This window comes from Castanea sativa, chromosome 6, assembly GCF_040712315.1.
Source record: "Castanea sativa cultivar Marrone di Chiusa Pesio chromosome 6, ASM4071231v1".
In the NCBI taxonomy this organism is placed as follows: Eukaryota; Viridiplantae; Streptophyta; class Magnoliopsida; order Fagales; family Fagaceae; genus Castanea; species Castanea sativa.
This window is the reverse complement of record NC_134018.1, coordinates 45,121,419-45,141,345: the sequence shown is the minus strand read 5'-3', so window position 1 is coordinate 45,141,345 and position 19,927 is coordinate 45,121,419. Positions and strand designations below refer to the sequence as shown.

Below are 19,927 nucleotides of genomic sequence, written 5' to 3'. Positions count from 1 at the left end.
TTAGTCCAGTCTTCTTGGCTTTAATACTAGACTTGAACAACATGTTCTTTGAAGTATTAAACACATCCTATATCTACCCAAATACAAGTAAAGTGCGTTTTGTCAAAGGATTAGCCAACTACATAAAATATGTCCTTAACAGATCAAATCAATAGTTTGTAAAAATATTGTAAAATAATTTTTTCTTGTAACTGATGGAAATATGCATATGTGCAGCGGAAAAATAATGGATCTACTTCATTCATAAATGTTAACATGCACTATGTAAGTTTCAGAATTTGAGAATAAGAGAGTGTACCTTGGAGCAGTGAATTTCAAAACCGAAGATCAAAAGTACTTGAGAACACTTTCAATCTTTACTCTAATTCCACTAACGCCCAAGATGTGTGGTCTCTCAATCAGTTCCAAAGGGAGAATGTCAAAGTGTCTAACACTTCTTACACCACTTCGCAATAGTGTTACAATTCTCTATAGAAAATTCTGTATGTTTCTCCCTTTGTATCTAACTGATTATCTAATTGGGCTGGCCTTTTGGGCATTTCCAATTGGATTTAAGTGTGTGGCTTGGAGTGGGACCAAAAGGGACCAATAAGACACTAGCTCCAATGGGCCTTGGGCTTTTCTGTCAACTCTTGACAAGTCTAAAGTTACCATTAACTATATTTAATACCACTATATAAATATAATTGCATTCTAGGCCTTATTTATAAATTATATCCCAAGACTTATTGTACATACAACCCCTTTATAAAATATTCGTAGTAACACAAAGTCATGAATGTAGAATGTCACTTTGTAAATTACTACATTTTATCCTTGAGTACCCAGTTTAATCCTTTAAGGTTATTATCATATATTTATGAAATCCAATTCCATAAATATATACTTTAGTAACTCCTTACTAAAGTAATTAGGTCTAACTCTCTGAATAACTGAACCCATTAAACTTATCTCAAGAGAATATTTTATATCTCCGTTAAGAGACTCTGAATTCCAATTCCATAAATATATACTTTAGTAACTCCTTACTAAAGTAATTAGGTCTAACTCTCTGAATAACTGAACCCATTAAACTTATCTCAAGAGAATATTTTATATCTCCGTTAAGAGACTCTGAATTCCATCTTAAGAATATATGTTCCATCAACACTAAATGTGGCTGCCCAACATACTGAGGTTTTGACCGTTACTTTAGATCTCACTCCTGATATATCAAAACAACCTACACCTCATGATCAAGTCCATTATTCTCTCAGGATTAAGAGTTTATGCAAATATAAGGCGTGAGTTTATTATTCATTTGACAGTCGTTAGGAGAATAATAAATCTCACAGTGTTCTAGTTTAATATGTCTTAACTCTTAAAACATATCAATATACCAATTAGAAATCTCCATTTCCATGATCAAGACAAATCATCTTAGTTGATATGTTATAGTCTTCGCAAATGAAATGCCTAATTTCATCACCGACTACGAACTACATTTTGAGTTTACAAGGAACTTGTGATTACATCTTCTGTGACTAAATCACATAAATCACATACAATGCATCTCATGGACTATATGATAATGTCCCAATATTCATGTTACCATTATTTCTAGATAATAATAAAACAACTTTATTAAACACAACATTAAGTCATACATAATGTCATACATAATAACATACATAGCATCATACAATAGGATCTAAGGGCACACATCCTAATAGTAACATTACTCCCCTACCATATTATAGTTATGATAAGAAGTTGTGAAATAATTTGTAGTCTTAATTTTTTTTTTTCATATTATTATCATTGTGTTATTGTATAAGTAGATTCCATGTTCAGGAATTTATATAGGAATTTTTTTCAACTACTCCAAATGTGGCGGCCCCGAGTCCACATGGATCATTTCAACTCTTAAAAAGGAAGCAAGTCTTTTAATTAAGAAATGCTTGGGCAGAACTAATATTAGATATTTAAAAATAATAAATAGTGAATCTCGTTGTTTTAATGAAATAGGGGTAGGAAGTGCTATAAATAGGAAGCCTGAATTATATGGTCCTCCAACTATGGGTTAAAGCCAATTTGTTTCCACATGTATTAATTCTATGAATTTAGTCTTTTAAATATTAATTATGCCAAATTAAATCCTTCAACTTTCAAGATAAAGACAATTTCATCCTTAGAACCCATCTTCAATTCTTCATATATACCTTAATAAATAATGTAACATGCTCTTGCATAAGAGCATTAAGCATCTGGTCTCTTAGAGCATCCACATTCATTTTTCCTAATTCTATCCTATTTTACCATCTAAAAAACTACTTTATCAATTCTACCATACAATTTTCCAATACCCCAACATCAAAACTTTTATTTTTCTACTCTACACATTAAAATAATATATCTTTACAATAAAATATTTTTTTCCTTTTTTTTTTTTCCTCAAATCTATCCCCACTGAACTTTTCACCTCTTCTCTTTCAGACTCCTTCATACAACTACAGATCGACGAAACTTGAAAAAAAAAAAAAAATCACCCCGATCAACAGCACAGCCACCACAAACGCCGATCTTCCACTCCTCCTCCATCATTCATATCAACCCAGGTCGGCGAAGCTAAAAAAAAAAACCATCACACCGATCAACGGCACAGCCACCACAACACCGACCTTCCAGAGTCCTCCTCCACACAACTCCTCCATCATCCAATCGGCGAAACCGAAAAAAAAAAAAAAAAAAAAAAAAAAAAAAAAAAAAAAAAACCCACCACCTCCAAAGAAACCCACGCCGATCGCACACGCCGATCTGGAGCTCCGATTTATACCAGAAACCCACAACAAAAACTCACATGCCGATCTGGAGCTCCGATTCATACTAGAAACCCACAACAAAAACCCACACCTCCAAAAATCATACCAGAAACCCACAACAAAAACCCACACCTCCAAAAATCATACCAGAAACCCACAACAAAAAGTTATACCACGCCGATCGGAGCTCCGATTCAAACCATCGGAGCCATCCGCCAACCCATCGGAGCCATGCGCTTCCACCGTTGAGCAAACCCACGGGGTTCTTGAGTCTGAACAGTGAGAGAGCAGATGAGAAAGAGAGAAGGAAGAGAAAGAAAAGAAGAGAAATAATGATAAGGAGAGAGAAACTCCCAGGGTAAAAGTGGAGAGAGAGAGAATTAAAAAATATATTTTTTTATCCCATTAGCTACAATACCATCTTACATTTAAGATGGTACTGTAGCTCAATTGTATATTTTTTTACAATTGTTGCAAAATACAACATTCAATAGAGCTGGAACTTTGGGCTGAATTGTAAAAAAAATTGCAAAGAACGGCTCCATTTGCCATTTGCCACATTCATTGTGGATGCTCTTTAAAAAAAAAGCTACCCTCTATAGGTGGGAAGCATGCTAAAGGGACGTCATGTCATTAATGATTATGACTTGTCAATAATGATTTAATGTGATATGTTGGGGATAATTTATTTTCCTGTAACTCATGGCTATAATTGAAATAACTTGTCAGTGAGTGCCAATTAGTTGAATTAGTAAAGTTTATACTGTTAAATATAAAATTTGGGGTTTGATGAATACTGAATTTACCAAAAAGGAAAAAACCAATTAGTATATTGATTTAATAATATAGGAAAATTATCATATAGTAAACGCCATAGGTTGATTATTTTTATTTTTGAATGATATAGAGTGAATATTATATGTTGAAATTTTATAGTGTAAAAAAAAGGACAAACCTCACCTTTTACATGAATTTATTAGTGACATAATTTTTATGATACATTAATTACAATAAACCAACTCATTAATTATGAAAAGAATGGAAAAAAAAAATGTTTCACCACACTAATGACCATATAAATTTAAATAGTGCCCTCTTTCTTAACTTACAATTACAAAGGAAAACCACTGGGTACTAGAATTCTAAACAATTACAACTCAAGAAACAATAGCGCATACTATTTTGTTGTAGTCATGCTCATTAACCTTATATCCTTAATCAAATGGTCCAAATTATGGTAAGAGGACCCATCTTCACTCACACTTTGTTTTGCCAACCTAGCCTTCTCAGTAACTGATTTCATGAAAGTCTCTCTCGTCTCCTCCATTAGATGATTCACCATTTTTTCTATCATAATTCTATCACACACATCTTTCATGTCCATTCCCAACTTCCAAACCTCACTCACAAACCTACTATTTGTTTGTTGATCAGCAAAGTAAGGCCAACAAATCATGGGCACCCCAGCCACTATGCTCTCTAAGGTAGAGTTCCATCCGCTATGAGTCAAAAACCCACCTACAGCCTCATGGGCCAACACCTCCTCTTGTGGGACCCAACCCACCATATACCCTCGATCCTTTGTCCCTTCAACAAGTTCAAGTGGAATTTGACCTTCAACATCTTTTTGGGTCACCAAATCAGGCCTTATAGCCCATAAAAAGCGTTTCTTGCTATTAACCAAACCATACCAAAACTCCATGAGCTCTTCCTTTGTCATGACTGTAATGCTTCCAAAGCTTACATAGATTACAGATTTTAAAGGTTGAGCATTGAGCCACACCATGCAGCTTTTGTCCACTTCGAAGAGGCTGTTTGGAGACCGAGATTGCAACAATGTCGTTTTGGATTCAAGTTTAGATTTAAGAATTTCATGGAGGGGTCCAATAGTATAAGTTTTGGGACATTTTGTGCGTATGTGAGATAGTGCAGGTCCTTCTAAATCTTCAAACGTGTTGAGTATAAGCGCATGTGCTCGAGGGGATTGCCTAGTCATATTTGAAACGTATTGGAGATTCGGGTCTGCTAGGTTGCTTACTCGACAAAAACTAGGTAAGTCTCGAATTCGGAAAAAAGTTTCCATGCCTGGCACACTTCTTATTAAGCAATCCATGTCTTCATTTCCTAGAGTGATTACCATACTTCTCATTAGTAAGAAATTTGACATAAACGTGTCTTTGTTAAGAAACAAAACAAATGTTAGTAACAAATTTCACTAATACTTTTAATTTGTAAAAAATAATAAAACTATCATAGAATTGTTTGTACTTTCAAACTGAGAATATTATAGCTATGTTAAAAAAATATATAAATATATATATATATATATATATATATATATATATATATATATATATATATATATATAAATTGTTTTGTGCAAATAAGTGATTATCTGCGAGAGCGACAACACCAAGAAATGAAGAAATGGCTACTTAAAGGAAAGATACTGAATATACCATGAAACTCAAAGGTCAACAATGGAGATCAACAATGGAGTTTTTAGAGAGTTTGTGAAGAAAGATACTTTCCGATTATATTGATAAGATTACAAGGCTCTGCATATTTATACTATAGCAGAGAGGCGGGAAACGGGGAGAGTCTAACTAACCAACTAATGAACTGCCAAACTATTAGGATCAAATATAAGATTGACATTTGTCACCTAAAATTGTTACTAAGCAACTATCAAATACAGCTTATACAACTAATAGTTTTACATATACAATGATAAAAAGACTTGTAGTTCCAGTTGTTTATATACTTTCACTGCTTGTCTTTAACAAAAGAAACTGTCATGAATTGATTTCTCGGTAGGATCAAATATATCTATGAGTTTTCTTTTTTATTTTCTGGTTATTTGTTGCATGTTTGTGTTTAAGAATGTCAATATGTATAAAATCAGTAACTCATACGAAAATTTTCTAGTTTGGACAAAAAAAAAACAAAAAGGTTTGAGTACATATATATAGGTCAAGGAATTTCGTAATCTTTGACATGCATCTGTACAAGGCTGAATTTTATTTTGAATTTTAAAATGATATTTTACCAATCCAATTGTCTGTTCGTTGTGTACATGAGTACTGCTGATGTACGCAGTGATGTAGATCATCAATTATTTATTTATTTATTTATTTTGGATTGGACCATTACCATCTCCTTAATTTTAATAGTAAGAACATTCACATTATTAAAAAAAAAATTATTAAAAAAAATGCTAAAATTTAAAACTAACCCTTTAAGTTTCAGCTTTTGTCATTTCAGTCCTTTAAGTTTTAATTTTGTCATTTTAGTCCTCTAAGTTTTAAATTTTGTCAATTCAGTATTCTGTTAGGCTTTTTTATTTATTTTTTTATTTTGTAATTAAAAATAATGAGAAACTTATTATTAGAAAAAAAATAAAAAAATAAAGAAACTAAGGGGAAAGATGTCGTTCCCATCCCCAAAAAACAAAACAAAAAACCCCACCCCCACCGATACCCGACCTTACAAATTTCTGAGAACAAAATTAAGGGGCTGACTGCTGAGGGACTACTCATGGTGTTTTTGAGTGCTGGCTACACCCTGCACAATATCGAACCAAGCTTTGCAAGAATGGTACTAGTTGTGCGAGGATGGTCTGCTTTTTTGCCCAAATTGTTGAGGAACTCCAGCCATTATATGTCTCTATTGGTTCTGTTGTTCCCTATCCTTGCTCAAGTACTTTTGGTGCTAATGCTATGGATTTTGCTACAGCCATGAGCCTTTTACCAGGGTCCCCTTCATTGGTATTTGTCATATCTCCATCAGCATTACCTCCACCCAGGTCTTCGTCTGCTAATGTCATACTTAGGTTGGCCCCAACCAAATGTTTTGGCTTTGCATCTACCAAGAAGCAATTTACAGGGGCAAGGGATGTCGTTCCCCTTAGTTTCTTTTTTTCTTTTTCGTTTTTTAATAACAGCTTCTTATTTTTTTTTAATTACGAAATTAAAAAAAGCCCAAAACAGCGTCGTTTTGGTCAGTAAAACAGCAACAGTTAACAAAAGCTTAACAAAGGACTGAATTGACAAAATCTGAAACTTAGAAGACTGAAATGACAAAAGCTGAAACTTAGTGAGTCAGTTTTGGATTTTAGGCAAAAAAAAAAAAAAAACAATTTATTTTACACATTTTGATAAAAAAAAATACCCACATTAGTGGGTGTAAAATTGTGCATAAATGCATAAGTGCTACAGTAACTGTACATATATGCACAGTTACTGTAACTCTTGCATTTAATATTTTTTTCTCTCTCCTTCACCTCACTCTCTCTCTCTCTCTCTCTCTCTCTCTCTCTCTCTCTCCCCAATCAGTCCAGCAAGCTACCACTGATGAACGAAGAAGCAAGCTGTGCCACCTTTGCTCTCATCGTGCCGCCGCCAATCACCGCTAAAGCTCACTTACCGATACGATCTCTAATGCTCACTTGTCGAAACTCTCACCGTGCCACCACCGATTGCCACTAAAGCTCTGTTTGATCAGTGGGTTTTGGGGTTTTGATCCTTTTTAATTTTTTGTTTGATTAGTTTTGGATTTTCTGTTTGATCAGTAGGTTTTGGGGTTTTGATCTTTTTAATTCTTTGTTTGATCAGTGGGTTTTGGGGTGATGGTGGTTAATGATAGTGGGTTGATGATAGTGGTTGGGTGGGATGATAGTGAGTGTGGATTGATCATTGATGGTGGGTGAAGATGAATATTTTATTTGAATAAATGTGTATAATAGACATGTTGGTGTTTGTTGAGGACTCTTTTTTCGCCCCACATGGAACTACTTCATTGACAACTAATGCCACATCAACATATTATTGATTTTTTAGGTAAATCTTTTTAAAGCCCCAAATAAGCTTATATCTCATGGATTGGGCTCACATGGCCCATAAGATCTTTACTTCAAGAGGCGGATTCATGGTCCACATTTCCTCTTAATCAATTGGGATCATAACCTCATGACATCATCAACATCAACATATGGATCGGGCTCAAGTAATGAATCAAAACTCACAGCTCATATTACCTCTCTTTCACTCATGGCAAGCGGCTTTTTCAACAAAAGTCCATATTTACACAAAATGACAACAAAAACCGAGGTATGTCATCTCATTTTCGGCTTTGGGAGTTGTGGTTTAGAAGGCTAAGAGGTACGTTCAGTAAAGCTCCATCGGTTTAAAGTTGATAATAGAAACATCTTGCTTGATGTGTCTTCTCCAACTCCTTAAACTCTGACGAGTCTGTGTGTTGCGAGTAACATACGGTAAATATCTCTTATCACATAGCACTTAAAATGATAAAACTCTCCATCGTTCTTTTCCTAAAACTTAATATTTATCATATGACAAACACTCAATATCTCTAGCCATTTAAATGTTGAACAAATAACTATTCATTCAACCTCCAGCTGTTCATATACAAATTTAGAAACTTAATTATATTATTCTACATAAATCTTATTCATACTTTCAGCTAAAATCCAACTCAAACACATGACCTAATCTGATTGGCTATCATTAATTTTCAAACATATATAGAACACTCATGATATCTCTAATACCCAGTTGTTGTTTGCCACAATCAGACCAAATATTTCTCTGCCAGCTGCTAGAGCAGAGTATTAAATGCTCTTCTTGCTCACCAAGATTAAGTCACAACACAATGAGACCTTGACTAAATCTCTAAAGCTTCATTAACTATTAACCAATCATTCTATTACTTACTAAAAATGTGTTGTAATAGAACCTTGGACCAAAAATACAAACACCCAAAAAAGAAACGTTTCTAACAGAAAACTAGCAGTGTGCTCAACACTTGACACTTGGTTGGAAGTGATATCACCATCCAGCTGCTATACCCAAAATAGCAACATACCCTTAAAAGAGATCTTACTATTTTCAGTCAAATCCATGAAATAAATGCTGAATGTCCTCTCCAACAGTTTGAATTCACCTAGCTGACCTTATCTGCTTCTACCTCAAGCAATAGTTGTCTTATGACAACTGTGACAGCTTTTCCTGAAAGCTGGGACAACTTTTTCAGAAAAACTGTAACAGCTGACCTAGCGACCTTAACATTACTGGTTTTTTCACATTTGGATGAAAACTAAAACCAATTAAAGTAACTATCTCTTTCTTGCTAAAATACTTTCCTTTTCTGCTGCTCTTTCTTCTAGCAGCTGTTACCCAAAACAGCAAGAACATCTTAAAGTTAAACATACCATTTTTGGCCAAATCCTATGACGAATTTTCTGAAGATTCATTGCTATTTGGGACAGATTTTGGTTGAGATTATTTGTAAAAACCCCCCCTTAAACTTAGCTATAATTAGAACCCTTCATCAACACCTCAAGACAACCAGTAGAGAAGAACAACTCTGTCATAAAACTTCTCTATTCTCTCTCCCTCTAATAATCTTCTTAAGCTCTTAATGAAGTTTTGAGCTTCTGAATTTTTAGTCTCTAAATTAGAAACTAAATTCTTCAACCCTTAGCTCATAAATGCCCTTCATAAGCCTTCATACATCCTTCAGTAGAAAATCTTAATAGTAAATTCTAGCAACATTGCTAAACACACCACAACACTATTACCCTTCTTATTCTCATTCTCTCACTCTCCATATTCAGAAAATACACTCATCTTACTGCTCCTATCTCCAAATACCTAAACACATCTCCATACTCTTCTCTTAAAAAATCTTTCATCTTGGAAAGCAATCTCTACAACTTCTCCAGCAATTATAATTTCATATTTTTACTATCTTTAACCTTCATACCTCTCATTCTTCTATATATCATACATATTACAAATACTACATCTCACAAAACATCTATATCTTTTACCATCTCCACACTTCTCAAGAGATATCAAACACTCATACTAAAAGCCCTTCTCATGGAAGACATGAACTTCTATTACTGAAGCCCTTCTCCCAGAATGCACCAAGATCTCATATTAAAGCCCTTCTCATAAAATGCACAAATCCATCTTACATAAAGCCATTTTCTTAGAAGGTATAAGTACTCCATACAAAAGCCCTTCTCATGGAAGGCAACACTATTCATAACTTCACAATAACTAAAAGAGCATTGTCAAGGGGAAAACTCATTTAAGTGCATGATAAGAGGGGTAAACTTAACTAGCCCCTACACACAGTTGGACATACTCTCTTTCCCTCCAGTTGCACCCATTTATCCCCTTCAATCTTAAAGTTATCATGGCAAACTACATCTCTATCACTAGAGTCATTATGTTGGAATCCTATCAGCTCACTGACGCTATACAGCTGGAGCTACAAACCATACAAAAATAAGTGGCTCTGCTTCCATATCTTTAAATTTACATCATTGACTACATGATTAATTCACCTTTAAATACAAATTACTTTATTTCAACTACTATTACAGCTACTAATCAAAATTATTATATCAAACACATATTACATATTTATTCAACTATTATCGTGATTCTTAGACTTTGGTTTTAATAATTTTGTAGGTTTAAAAGTACGTCGGTAGCTGTTGGATCACGTGGCCCAATGTTGAGTTCTAGACGCAACTCCCCAAACAAACCCGGGTCTAACAAGATCACCCCTCCAAAAGATCACACGTGGCCGAGCTCCAAAAAAAATCCCCCGAACAGTGTTTTGTAAAATAAGAGTGTAAAATAGAAAAAGTAGATTTTGTTGTATAAATTTACAAAAATTTTGCATCTAATAATGCGAAGCTCTAAGATTGTAAAAGGGTCGCTCATGAGTCATGACAAATAAAAGAGGTCGTTGTCTTGACCCCTACCTAAAACTTAAAATGATAAAATTGTGGTTGTCCGCTGTTGTCCCGTAATATTATATTTTTTTATGAAATTATTAATAACATAATGTTTTTTATACACCAATAACACTAAGAGCATCCGTAGCAGATGTTGCAAAAAAAAAATCATTTTACCACACCAAAAGCCTACTTTATTATTTTACCACATCATTTACAATATCTCATTTATCAGATATTTTATCATTCAATTCTATATATTAAAATAATATTTACTACACATTAAAATAATATTTTATCTCCACCCTATTATCATCAACAACAGCAACAACACCAACATTAACACCGATCAACAACAGCAACAACATCAACAACAACAACAACAACAACAACAAACCAACACCAACAAACCAACAACATCAACGGCAACAACACCAGCAAATTCCAAATCCAAAAACCTCAAAAAAGAGGGAAAAAAAAAAACTCAACCAACCAACAAACCAGAGATGAAAAACGCTAACCCAAACTCAACCAATGAACCAAAACGCCGACCTAAACTCAACCAACGATCGGCCTAAAATCCCAGCCTAACCGACCCACAACCCACACAACGCCGATCCAAAACGCCGACCCAAAACCCACATCGAAACCCATCCCAAATCTCAAACCCACAACCCGATTAAGAGAGATCTGAAGGTCGGCGGTGAGGGTTGTGGATGTTGGTGGCGAGGGCTGGAGCATGAGGCGGCGAGATTGACGATGAGCTGTGGAGAATGAGGCGGCGAGATCAGCGGCGAGAATTGGAAAGTGAGGCGGCGAGATTGGATGCAACTTTCTTGAGAGTGATATTGAGAAACTTTCTTGAGCAGAGAGGAGAGGGAAGAGATAGAGAGTGGCAAAGAGAAGAAATGAGATAGAGTCGACGGAGAGAGAGATATCACTGGAAGAGGAGAGAGAAAAATGCAATAAAATAATAATATCTAATTTTACCATTGTTGTCCGTACTGTGGCACTTTTGCAATAGTACTGTAGCAATGTGGTATAATGTTTGAGATTTGAAATATCTGATAAAACTCTGTTTTTGTCTTTGGTGTGCCAAATATTTAGCATTTGGCACATTTAGCACATCTATCACGGAGGCTCTAATAGTCATTTCAATAATTATGAAAAAGATTTTAAAAAAGTTTATGTGAACAAGAAGGCAAATACGAATTTGGCCAGAGTGAGAACTGAGAAAGATTACCTCTAATGGGAAGTTCGCCTGCTTCTATCATTTCTTGAATACAAAAATAAACCCAGAAGGAGCAAGCACTGATTGTACGGAAATGAATGACCGGAATGCCAATCTCATTGCCAACATCAATAGGAAAGCTCAAGATTCCATCTGCTATGATGCAAGTCACTGACTGTCCAGTAGCTGAATTTAATTGACCAGAACACAGCATTTCTCTAAATATTGGCTTAGTTACCAATTTTAAGGACTCAAACAATTCCATGAAATGGTCACCAGCTCGTGGGTGATCAACTGGAAGGCCATCTGGGATGGTTTTGAATTGGAATCCAGGAAAACATGCAAAACGGTGTAGAATATTGGTGTGAAGGACAAGGCGATTGTGGTTGTCATCGGTGTTGAGAAAGGTGATGTTGAGGCCAGCTAGTGAAAGAAGCTGAGCTAGATTGAGCATGGAGTTTACATGTCCTTGTGCTGGAAGTGGAAAGATGAGAACATGTGGAGCTTTTGATTCTGGCTCCATGTGAGCTTGATCTAGGGTGCTAATTGCTAAGACGCCGGATCTACTCTTTTTTTTTTTTTTTTTTTTTTGAGAATCAGACGCCGGATATACTTGGTATTATCTCTGAAATTTTACTGTATCTTACTTTGTTTTTTGGGATAGTGGTAAAGATAGTAATTTCAAGGGTGCGTTTGTTTCGACGGTAAACAATTTCAGGAAATGATTTTACGCGTTTTCGGATGTTTGGCAGGGCTGAAAATTTGGTCAAATGGAAAATAACAATCAGTTGACCGTAAAATATTAAGGCCTGACCCGAAAATCCTTTTCCACTCTTATTTTACCTTCAATTGAATTCAGCCCTCATTTTCCCCTCGCGTTCTCGCTGCCTCAAGTCAAGCTCCAGAAACACAGCTCCAGTCAAGCAACAAACGCAGCCTCAAGCCGGTCCGATCTTCACCCCCGTCCGACGAGCACCGCCACTCCCACAGTGAGTTTTCTCCACCGTTTCTCGCAGTCCCCTTCACACACCAAACGACCCCCACCTCCGGCCCACACCCACACAACCTCACCCACACTCCTCCGATCCCCACACAGCTCCGGCCCACTGGACAAACCCACAGCCCCCCCCCGCCGACGCACTTGAGACATCCCGATCCACCCAGCTCCGACCCACAACCTCCGACCCACACCTCCGGCCCACACCCACACAACCTCACCCACACACCTCCGATCCCCACAAAGCTCCGCCCACTGGACAAACCCACACCCCCAACCCACCTACCTCCGACCCACAAACCTCCGACCCACCCCTCTACAAAACCCGACCAAACCTCCGACCCACCCTCTGCAAATGGTGCTCTGGGTTGACATCATTCTGGCTTTTATATATATATATATATATATATATATATATATAATTATTTAATTAAATACCTATTTAATTATTGATTTACTTTTTTGTTTTTTTTAATTATCTAGTTATTTACCATGATAATTATTGATATCAGAAATTCAATTTTGCTACTCTTACAATTATACAGAAATATCAATTTTGCTGCTCTTACAATTATTTAATTAAATGCAATGTGATTTGTTGGGGATTTTCTGCTCTTGGTGTTTTTGTTGATGGGTACCCTACTGTTTACGTAGAAAATGTTTAGATTATTATTTAGAGGGGAATTAAACATTTTATGGCTGCTCATAATGGTTTTGATCTCACTTGTTCAAAAAAAAAAAAAAATACTATAGATTGCTTGAATTTGGATTGTTTTACTGTTGTGGTTGTTTCTATATACTGTGTACTCAATATCATGCTTGTTTGCATACTTCTTAGACCACAATGTTTGTGATGTTTTAGATGAAGAAAAAAACCAAAGCAGCAGTTCTTGCCTCAGTTGCATCTGTCCTCCTTGTGGGGGTTGCGTTGGTAAGGAAATTGCGACGTAGACGACTGCCTAGGGCGCCTTATGTTAATCATGCAGCCGAAAGAGAGCATTACATAAATAGTGTTTTGCATGGAAGTGAGAGACTTTGTGTTAGTCAAATTAGGATGAAACCTATAGCTTTTCACCACTTATGTCACATCCTCACTGAGGGGGAGCACATACGCCCTACTACACACATGTCCGTTACGGAGCAAGTGCTAATTTTTTTACACATTCTTGGTCATAATGTGAGGTTTCGTGTAATTGGTAGTCGGTTCCATAGATCAACTGAAACTGTCCATAGATACTTCAACGTCGTCCTTAGGGGGGTCCTGAAATTATATAGAGCTCTAATAAGACTGCCTAGCGAAGATACACCCCCAGAGATAAGGGATAGCAGAAGGTTCTACCCCTATTTCAAGGTAAATATTAAGACTTGTGTATATGTGTAAATTGTGAAAGTTTGTGTAATTCTAAATCATTATGTTTGTCGAAAATTAGGATTGTGTTGGAGCGATAGATGGTACACATGTTCGTGCATCTGTGCCACCTGCGATACAAGGAAGGTTTCGTGGTCGCAAAGGTGGAACCACACAAAATGTGTTAGCTGCCATTAGTTTTGACTTGAAGTTCACTTATGTATTGGCTGGATGGGAAGGCAGTGCACATGATTCACGTGTGTTAAATGATGCATTTGCTAGGCCACGGGGATTTTCAATTCCCTCAGGTATTATAGGATGACTTCACCTTTTGAGTTTATTAGTTTAATAAATTTTGTGCATTTTTCGAAGCATAGTAGTGATTTGGTTTTATTTTTGAACATATGTAGGTAAGTATTATCTTGGTGATGCTGGGTATGGTAATAAAAATGGAATTCTGTCACCCTATCGGAGTGTGCGATATCACTTGAAAGAGTTTAGTGATCGTCCTCCTGAGAATGAACAAGAATTGTTCAACCTCCGACACTCTTCCTTGAGAACTACCATTGAGCGAGGATTTGGAGTGTTGAAGAAACGTTTTCGAGTGTTGGATGCAGAACCATTTTGGTCTTTTGAAACACAAGTGAAAGTAGTGTTAGCATGTTGTGTGATTCATAATCACATTATGGGAGTTGATCCTGCTGACTATATTATGGAAGCTGCAATGAACCAAGTAGAGGGTAGTGGCTTCCAACAAGAAACACAGTCATGGAGGGAGTCCCTTGAAGACAGTAGAGTGTGGAATGCTAAGAGAGATGAGATATGCAAAGCTATGTGGTCTGATTATACCAGGAGTGGAGAGTAGAACTTTATTTAGATTTATGTGATTGTCATATGTACTATATTCTTGTTTTATATATGTTTAATCTATTTACTGTAGACTTTTGGTGGTGTAAGGATATATATTTTCAACAATACATTGTTATTTCCAGTATTTGTTTCGTTCTGTTGTTCACATTTATAATCGTGGTTGTATGTGTGTTTGATTTGTTGTTCATATGCACAGTAATTTGTGAATGCTAATTGGATTGTTTAAATGCTAGTCTCACTATGCAATTATTTTTTTTGATAAGTAAAGGTGTGAGGTAAACTAACAAAACGGCCTTCTCACTATGCAATTATCATATGTAGTAATGTCGAAAGGGAAAGAAAAGGTGGGTAGTAAGCAATTTCGATGGTTGCCACCAATGCACACGACGATGCTAACTGTACTTGCCGAAGAGGCCACGAAGGGCAACAAGCCCTCGAACACTTTTAAGCCCGGTTCCTTCGCTACTGTCGCCAAGGCGATAACTGAACAGTTTGGGGTCGAGTGCCATGCTGGGTATGTTGAGAATCGAATGCGTACTTTGAGGACAATGTGGACTACCATTCAAACTCTTCAAAAGAAGAGTGGGTTCGGTTGGGATGATAGCTTAAAAATGATCACGTGCGATGCGAAGACGTACCAAGAGGAAGTTATGGTATGGCTTTCAACTATATTTGTGCATTATATTTTCTATTGTTCTTATCCCATAAATCATGGATTATGTCTGTTGTGGTAATAGAAAAAAAATTTAGAAGTAAGAAATGTTTTTGCAAACATGAATTAATGCGGTTTAAGTTATATTATTAGCAAAATATTTGACGTGTGATGCCATTGAATTTTACTCTTTTTTTTTTTTCTAATTATCTTTTATATTGGGTGATGATTGTTTGGTTTTAGGTCCGTTTTAGAATGATCATACATGTACCTTAGCGCATGGATTATCAATTCCAACTTTAGAAATGAAAATATATAAGATACTAAAAATGTGAATGCCATGAAACTTAATTGCTATGTTTCACTCATTTGTGTGTAAATCACCTTTCAAAGGTGACTACATGTAAATTCAATTCAAACCATCAAATATTAAAACCCCACATTGTTGTGTTTTAGTAAGTAAATCACTTTCTAGAAAAAGTCAATAGCTTATACTTGTTTATCATTCACATAAATCATCTAATGACATCAATATTGAATTGAATATTGAATTTATGAGTGAAGTGATCATTGCATTGTTATTGTATGTTCCTGTCTCCGTTACAGGCGCATCGAAAGCATGCTGATTTTTTGAACAAGAAGATAAAGTTGTATGATGAGTTGGCCATTGTAGTGGGTAAGGATTTGGCCACAGGAAGCTTTGCTAAGTCATATGCTGATATTGACACAGAGCATGAGAATGCAGAGAGCACTGAGATGGTGGCTGATAATGGGGAGGAGGGTGTGGTGGATAAGGGGAAGAATGTGGTAGAATCGTCCACCACTGGGTCTACACTTTCAAAGTCCCGCAAAAGAAGCCGTGCACTTCCCTCTGATGATAGCGCTCTGACTGATTTGTCTGATCAGCTTAAGGAAATTGCTGTGGCCTTGAAAGAAATCAGTCGGGGGCCTGTTGATTTTAATAGTCTTTACTCTGAGGTGATGGCTTTGGCGGCGGATGGGTATAGTGAAGATATGCTCGCAACTGCCTTTGACCATCTGTGTGAAAATAAGAAGGTCGCTAGGGGATTTCTGGCCAAGACTGCTAAGTTGAGGAAGCTTTGGATGGATAGTTATTTGTTCACTCGACTCTGACTTGTTTGTTTAGTGCTGATTGTGATGGTAGGGATTGTGTGTGATGTAGTACTAGTATGGTCCTAACATTGTATGATATATGTGACAATTGTATTATCGGTAAGCAGCCTATGTATGTATTTGTAACCTGTAGGATGTGAACTCTTTTGTATTATTGGGACGATACAATTGCCCAAGTTATGTGTGGTGACTTTAAGCATGTAGGGCACATGTGTACTGTTCAGATACCACGTGTAGGTATCAATTTTGCATACCATGGACTTGTAATGGTGAAAGTACATTATGTGCGTTTTGATATAAATATTACGACGTGATATTCGGATGCTCTTTGTTGATGTTGAAGTCGATGATTATTTTTGTGATGCTTTTTGTAACTGTTGAAGTGGATGATTATTTTTGTGCTATTACAGGTTCATCTAGGCAATGCAGGTTTTTATTTGTAAATGCATTTCATATTTTCCGTAAAATGTGTGAACAAACCAAACATGGGAAAATGAATTCCGTAAAACGAATTTCAGAAAATGCCAAACAGTGGAATTTGTTTGCTACCCTTATTTTCCATGGTGCAACCAAACAGCATGAGTACATTTTCTTTACGGGAAAATATTTTTTCCGGAAATGATTTTCCGTCCGGAATTGGTTTACCGTCGAACCAAACGCACCCTTAGTGAGTGTGGTCATGTGAGTCATGAGTGGTTCTGTGACTGTGTGGGTCAGTGGCCCAGGTAGCTATCATTATTAGGTAGATGCAATGTTTTTTCTTCTCGTTGCGGTAAATAATGTTTTCTTTAAAAAAAAAAAGAAAAAAAAAAGATACAATATTAATGAGTGATTATAACACTACAAATCACTTCAGAAATTTTTTGCTACAACTTTCATGGTATACGATTCTCAAAAAAAAAAAAAAAAAAAAACTTACATGGTATATTGTGACTAATTATCTCTCATTTACAACTCTTCCTCTCACGCTCTATAATAAAAAAAAAAAAATTTAAAATTACAAATTATTTTACAAACTATTAATGAGGTGAGTGATTGTTGATAAATAAATAAAAAATGCTAATGGCGGACCAATATGACAACTAATAAGAATGGGTTAAATTAATAATTTGTAAAAATATTATAAAATAATTTGTTCTTTAAGATTTTTTTTTTTTTTGGTTTTTTACTGTGTATCCTCAAGGCTTTCAATTATAGACTAATCACTGTTCACGTCGGGTGGACTCACGAAGGGGTAAAGCGCTGACTCAAGAAAATTTTTTCAAAGTGCAGGTAACAGGACTTGAACTATAGAGCACACCCAATCGAACTCAGTACAAGCACCTTGAGACCGAAAACCCAACCAACTTGGCCAACCTTTGAGTTTTGTTCTTTAAGATTACTCCCCAAGAAGTTAAAAAATAATTTGTAGTCTTAATTATTTTTTTTCATATTATTATCGTTGTATTATTGTACAAGTAGATTCCACGTTCAGGAATTTATATACCTCTTACGTAAGCTATATTTATATTTTTTGCAACTACTCCAAATGTGGCGGTCCTGAGTCCACATGGATCATTTCAACTCTTCAAAAGGAAGCAAGTCTTATCTAAAAAAGAAATGCTTTGGCAGAACTTTTATTAGGCATTAAAAAATAATAAATTATAGTGGGTCTCGTTGTTTTAATGAAATAGGGACCACTCAATTACAGGTGCTATAAATAGGAAGCCTGAATTATATGGTCCTCCAACTATGGGTTAAAGCTAATTTGATCCCTCATATATTAATTGTTTGAATTTAGTCTTTTTTAGTACCAAAAAAAAAAAATTTAGTCTTTTAAATATTAATTATACCAAATTAAATCCTTCAACTTTCAAGATAAAGACAATTTCATCCTTAGAACCCATCTTCAATTCTTCATATAAACCTTAATAACATAATGTCACATGCCCTTGTTTAAGAGCATTAAGCATCTGGTCTCTTTATAAAAATTTAAAAAAAACTACTTTAACACCAAAATATTTAGTTTTTAACGTACAATTTCACAATTTACCCTATCACTCCATCTTCTTTTTCTTTTCTTTTTTTTTTTCTTTTTTTCCATTCAACTCTCTAAAATAATATAAAACAATTAAGAGAGAGAAAGTGTTGAGAGGAGAGAGAGAGAGAGAAATGAAAAAAAAAAAAAAAAAAAAAGCACTTGCTAGTTGTTGCATAGTGCTAATGGTCACTCCATCAAGTGCTAAACATTTTGCAAAATTTTTGTGAAAAGCACACTAGTTAGAAGCCTCATTTTGGCATTTGGTGCACTAAAATGGTGTTTGGTGTATTTTAGCAGTTATCACTTAGCATACTAGATTCTAAGAGCATTAGCATTTGGTATCTTTAAACTATTCTTTTTTACCATTTCAAAGGTTATTTTATCTATTATATCATACCATTTTACAATACACTTAACATATTAACTTTTATTTTATCATACAACACATTAAAATAATATGTCCACACAATAAAATAATATAACCCAAAACTATATCTATTCTCTCCCATCTCTCTTCTCTCTCTAATTTTTTTTCCTCTCTTCCTCTGTCTTTCTTCCACTACAACCACCTGCTACCACCACCTCCACCATGAACAAACCCAAAAAGGCTACTAAAACTCAAACAACCACCCTTACCTCATTGTCCATCACCCACCACCGCCAAAAAAAAAATCCACAAATGACCAACAAAACCCAGCAAAATTGAACCCACACCAATCCAACAATATCATTGAAATCGGTGTCGAGGGGGAAATTGATGCCTCTATCTAAAATGTTGGGAAGCCAAACCGAAACTCAACTATGGGCTCTTGAGGTGACACCCAAAGGCTTTTGGTGTGATGACAAAGCCTATCCAAACAAGAAACAAAAGCTGCACTTGACAAAATAGCAACAAAGGCCCAATGAAAAGCACATTACAATACTTAATTAGTACATTAGTGGTCCTGGTCTGAAAGTTCAAGTGAATTAAAATCTCCAGTGGTAGGGTAAAATTACACTTAGTCCAGAAAGACAAATTTAAACAGTCCCATGGTCAATGATTAAATAAGTTTAGGAATGTGTTAACTCTTGGGGGTCCTTGCATGTCTTGGTCAGGGGAG

The 19,927-nt window shown here is 35.7% G+C and overlaps 2 protein-coding genes across 2 annotated transcripts; one reads left to right on the top strand and one right to left on the bottom strand.

Annotated features, from left to right (window-relative positions):
- Nucleotides 1-3,864: 3,864 nt before the first annotated feature.
- On the bottom strand, nt 3,865-12,385 carry LOC142638925 (7-deoxyloganetic acid glucosyltransferase-like). The gene is made up of 2 exons (XM_075813002.1): nt 11,819-12,385; nt 3,865-4,925 (listed from the first exon to the last, which is right to left on the bottom strand). Exons 1-2 carry the CDS (start codon nt 12,327-12,329, stop codon nt 3,979-3,981), a joined length of 1,458 nt encoding a protein of 485 aa, XP_075669117.1. The 5' UTR covers nt 12,330-12,385; the 3' UTR covers nt 3,865-3,978.
- Nucleotides 12,386-15,344: 2,959 nt separating this feature from the next.
- On the top strand, nt 15,345-16,807 carry LOC142640040 (uncharacterized). The gene is made up of 2 exons (XM_075814150.1): nt 15,345-15,674; nt 16,280-16,807. The coding sequence occupies exons 1-2, from the start codon at nt 15,345-15,347 to the stop codon at nt 16,805-16,807; spliced, it is 858 nt and encodes a 285-aa protein (XP_075670265.1).
- The last annotated feature ends 3,120 nt before the right edge of the window (nt 16,808-19,927 follow it).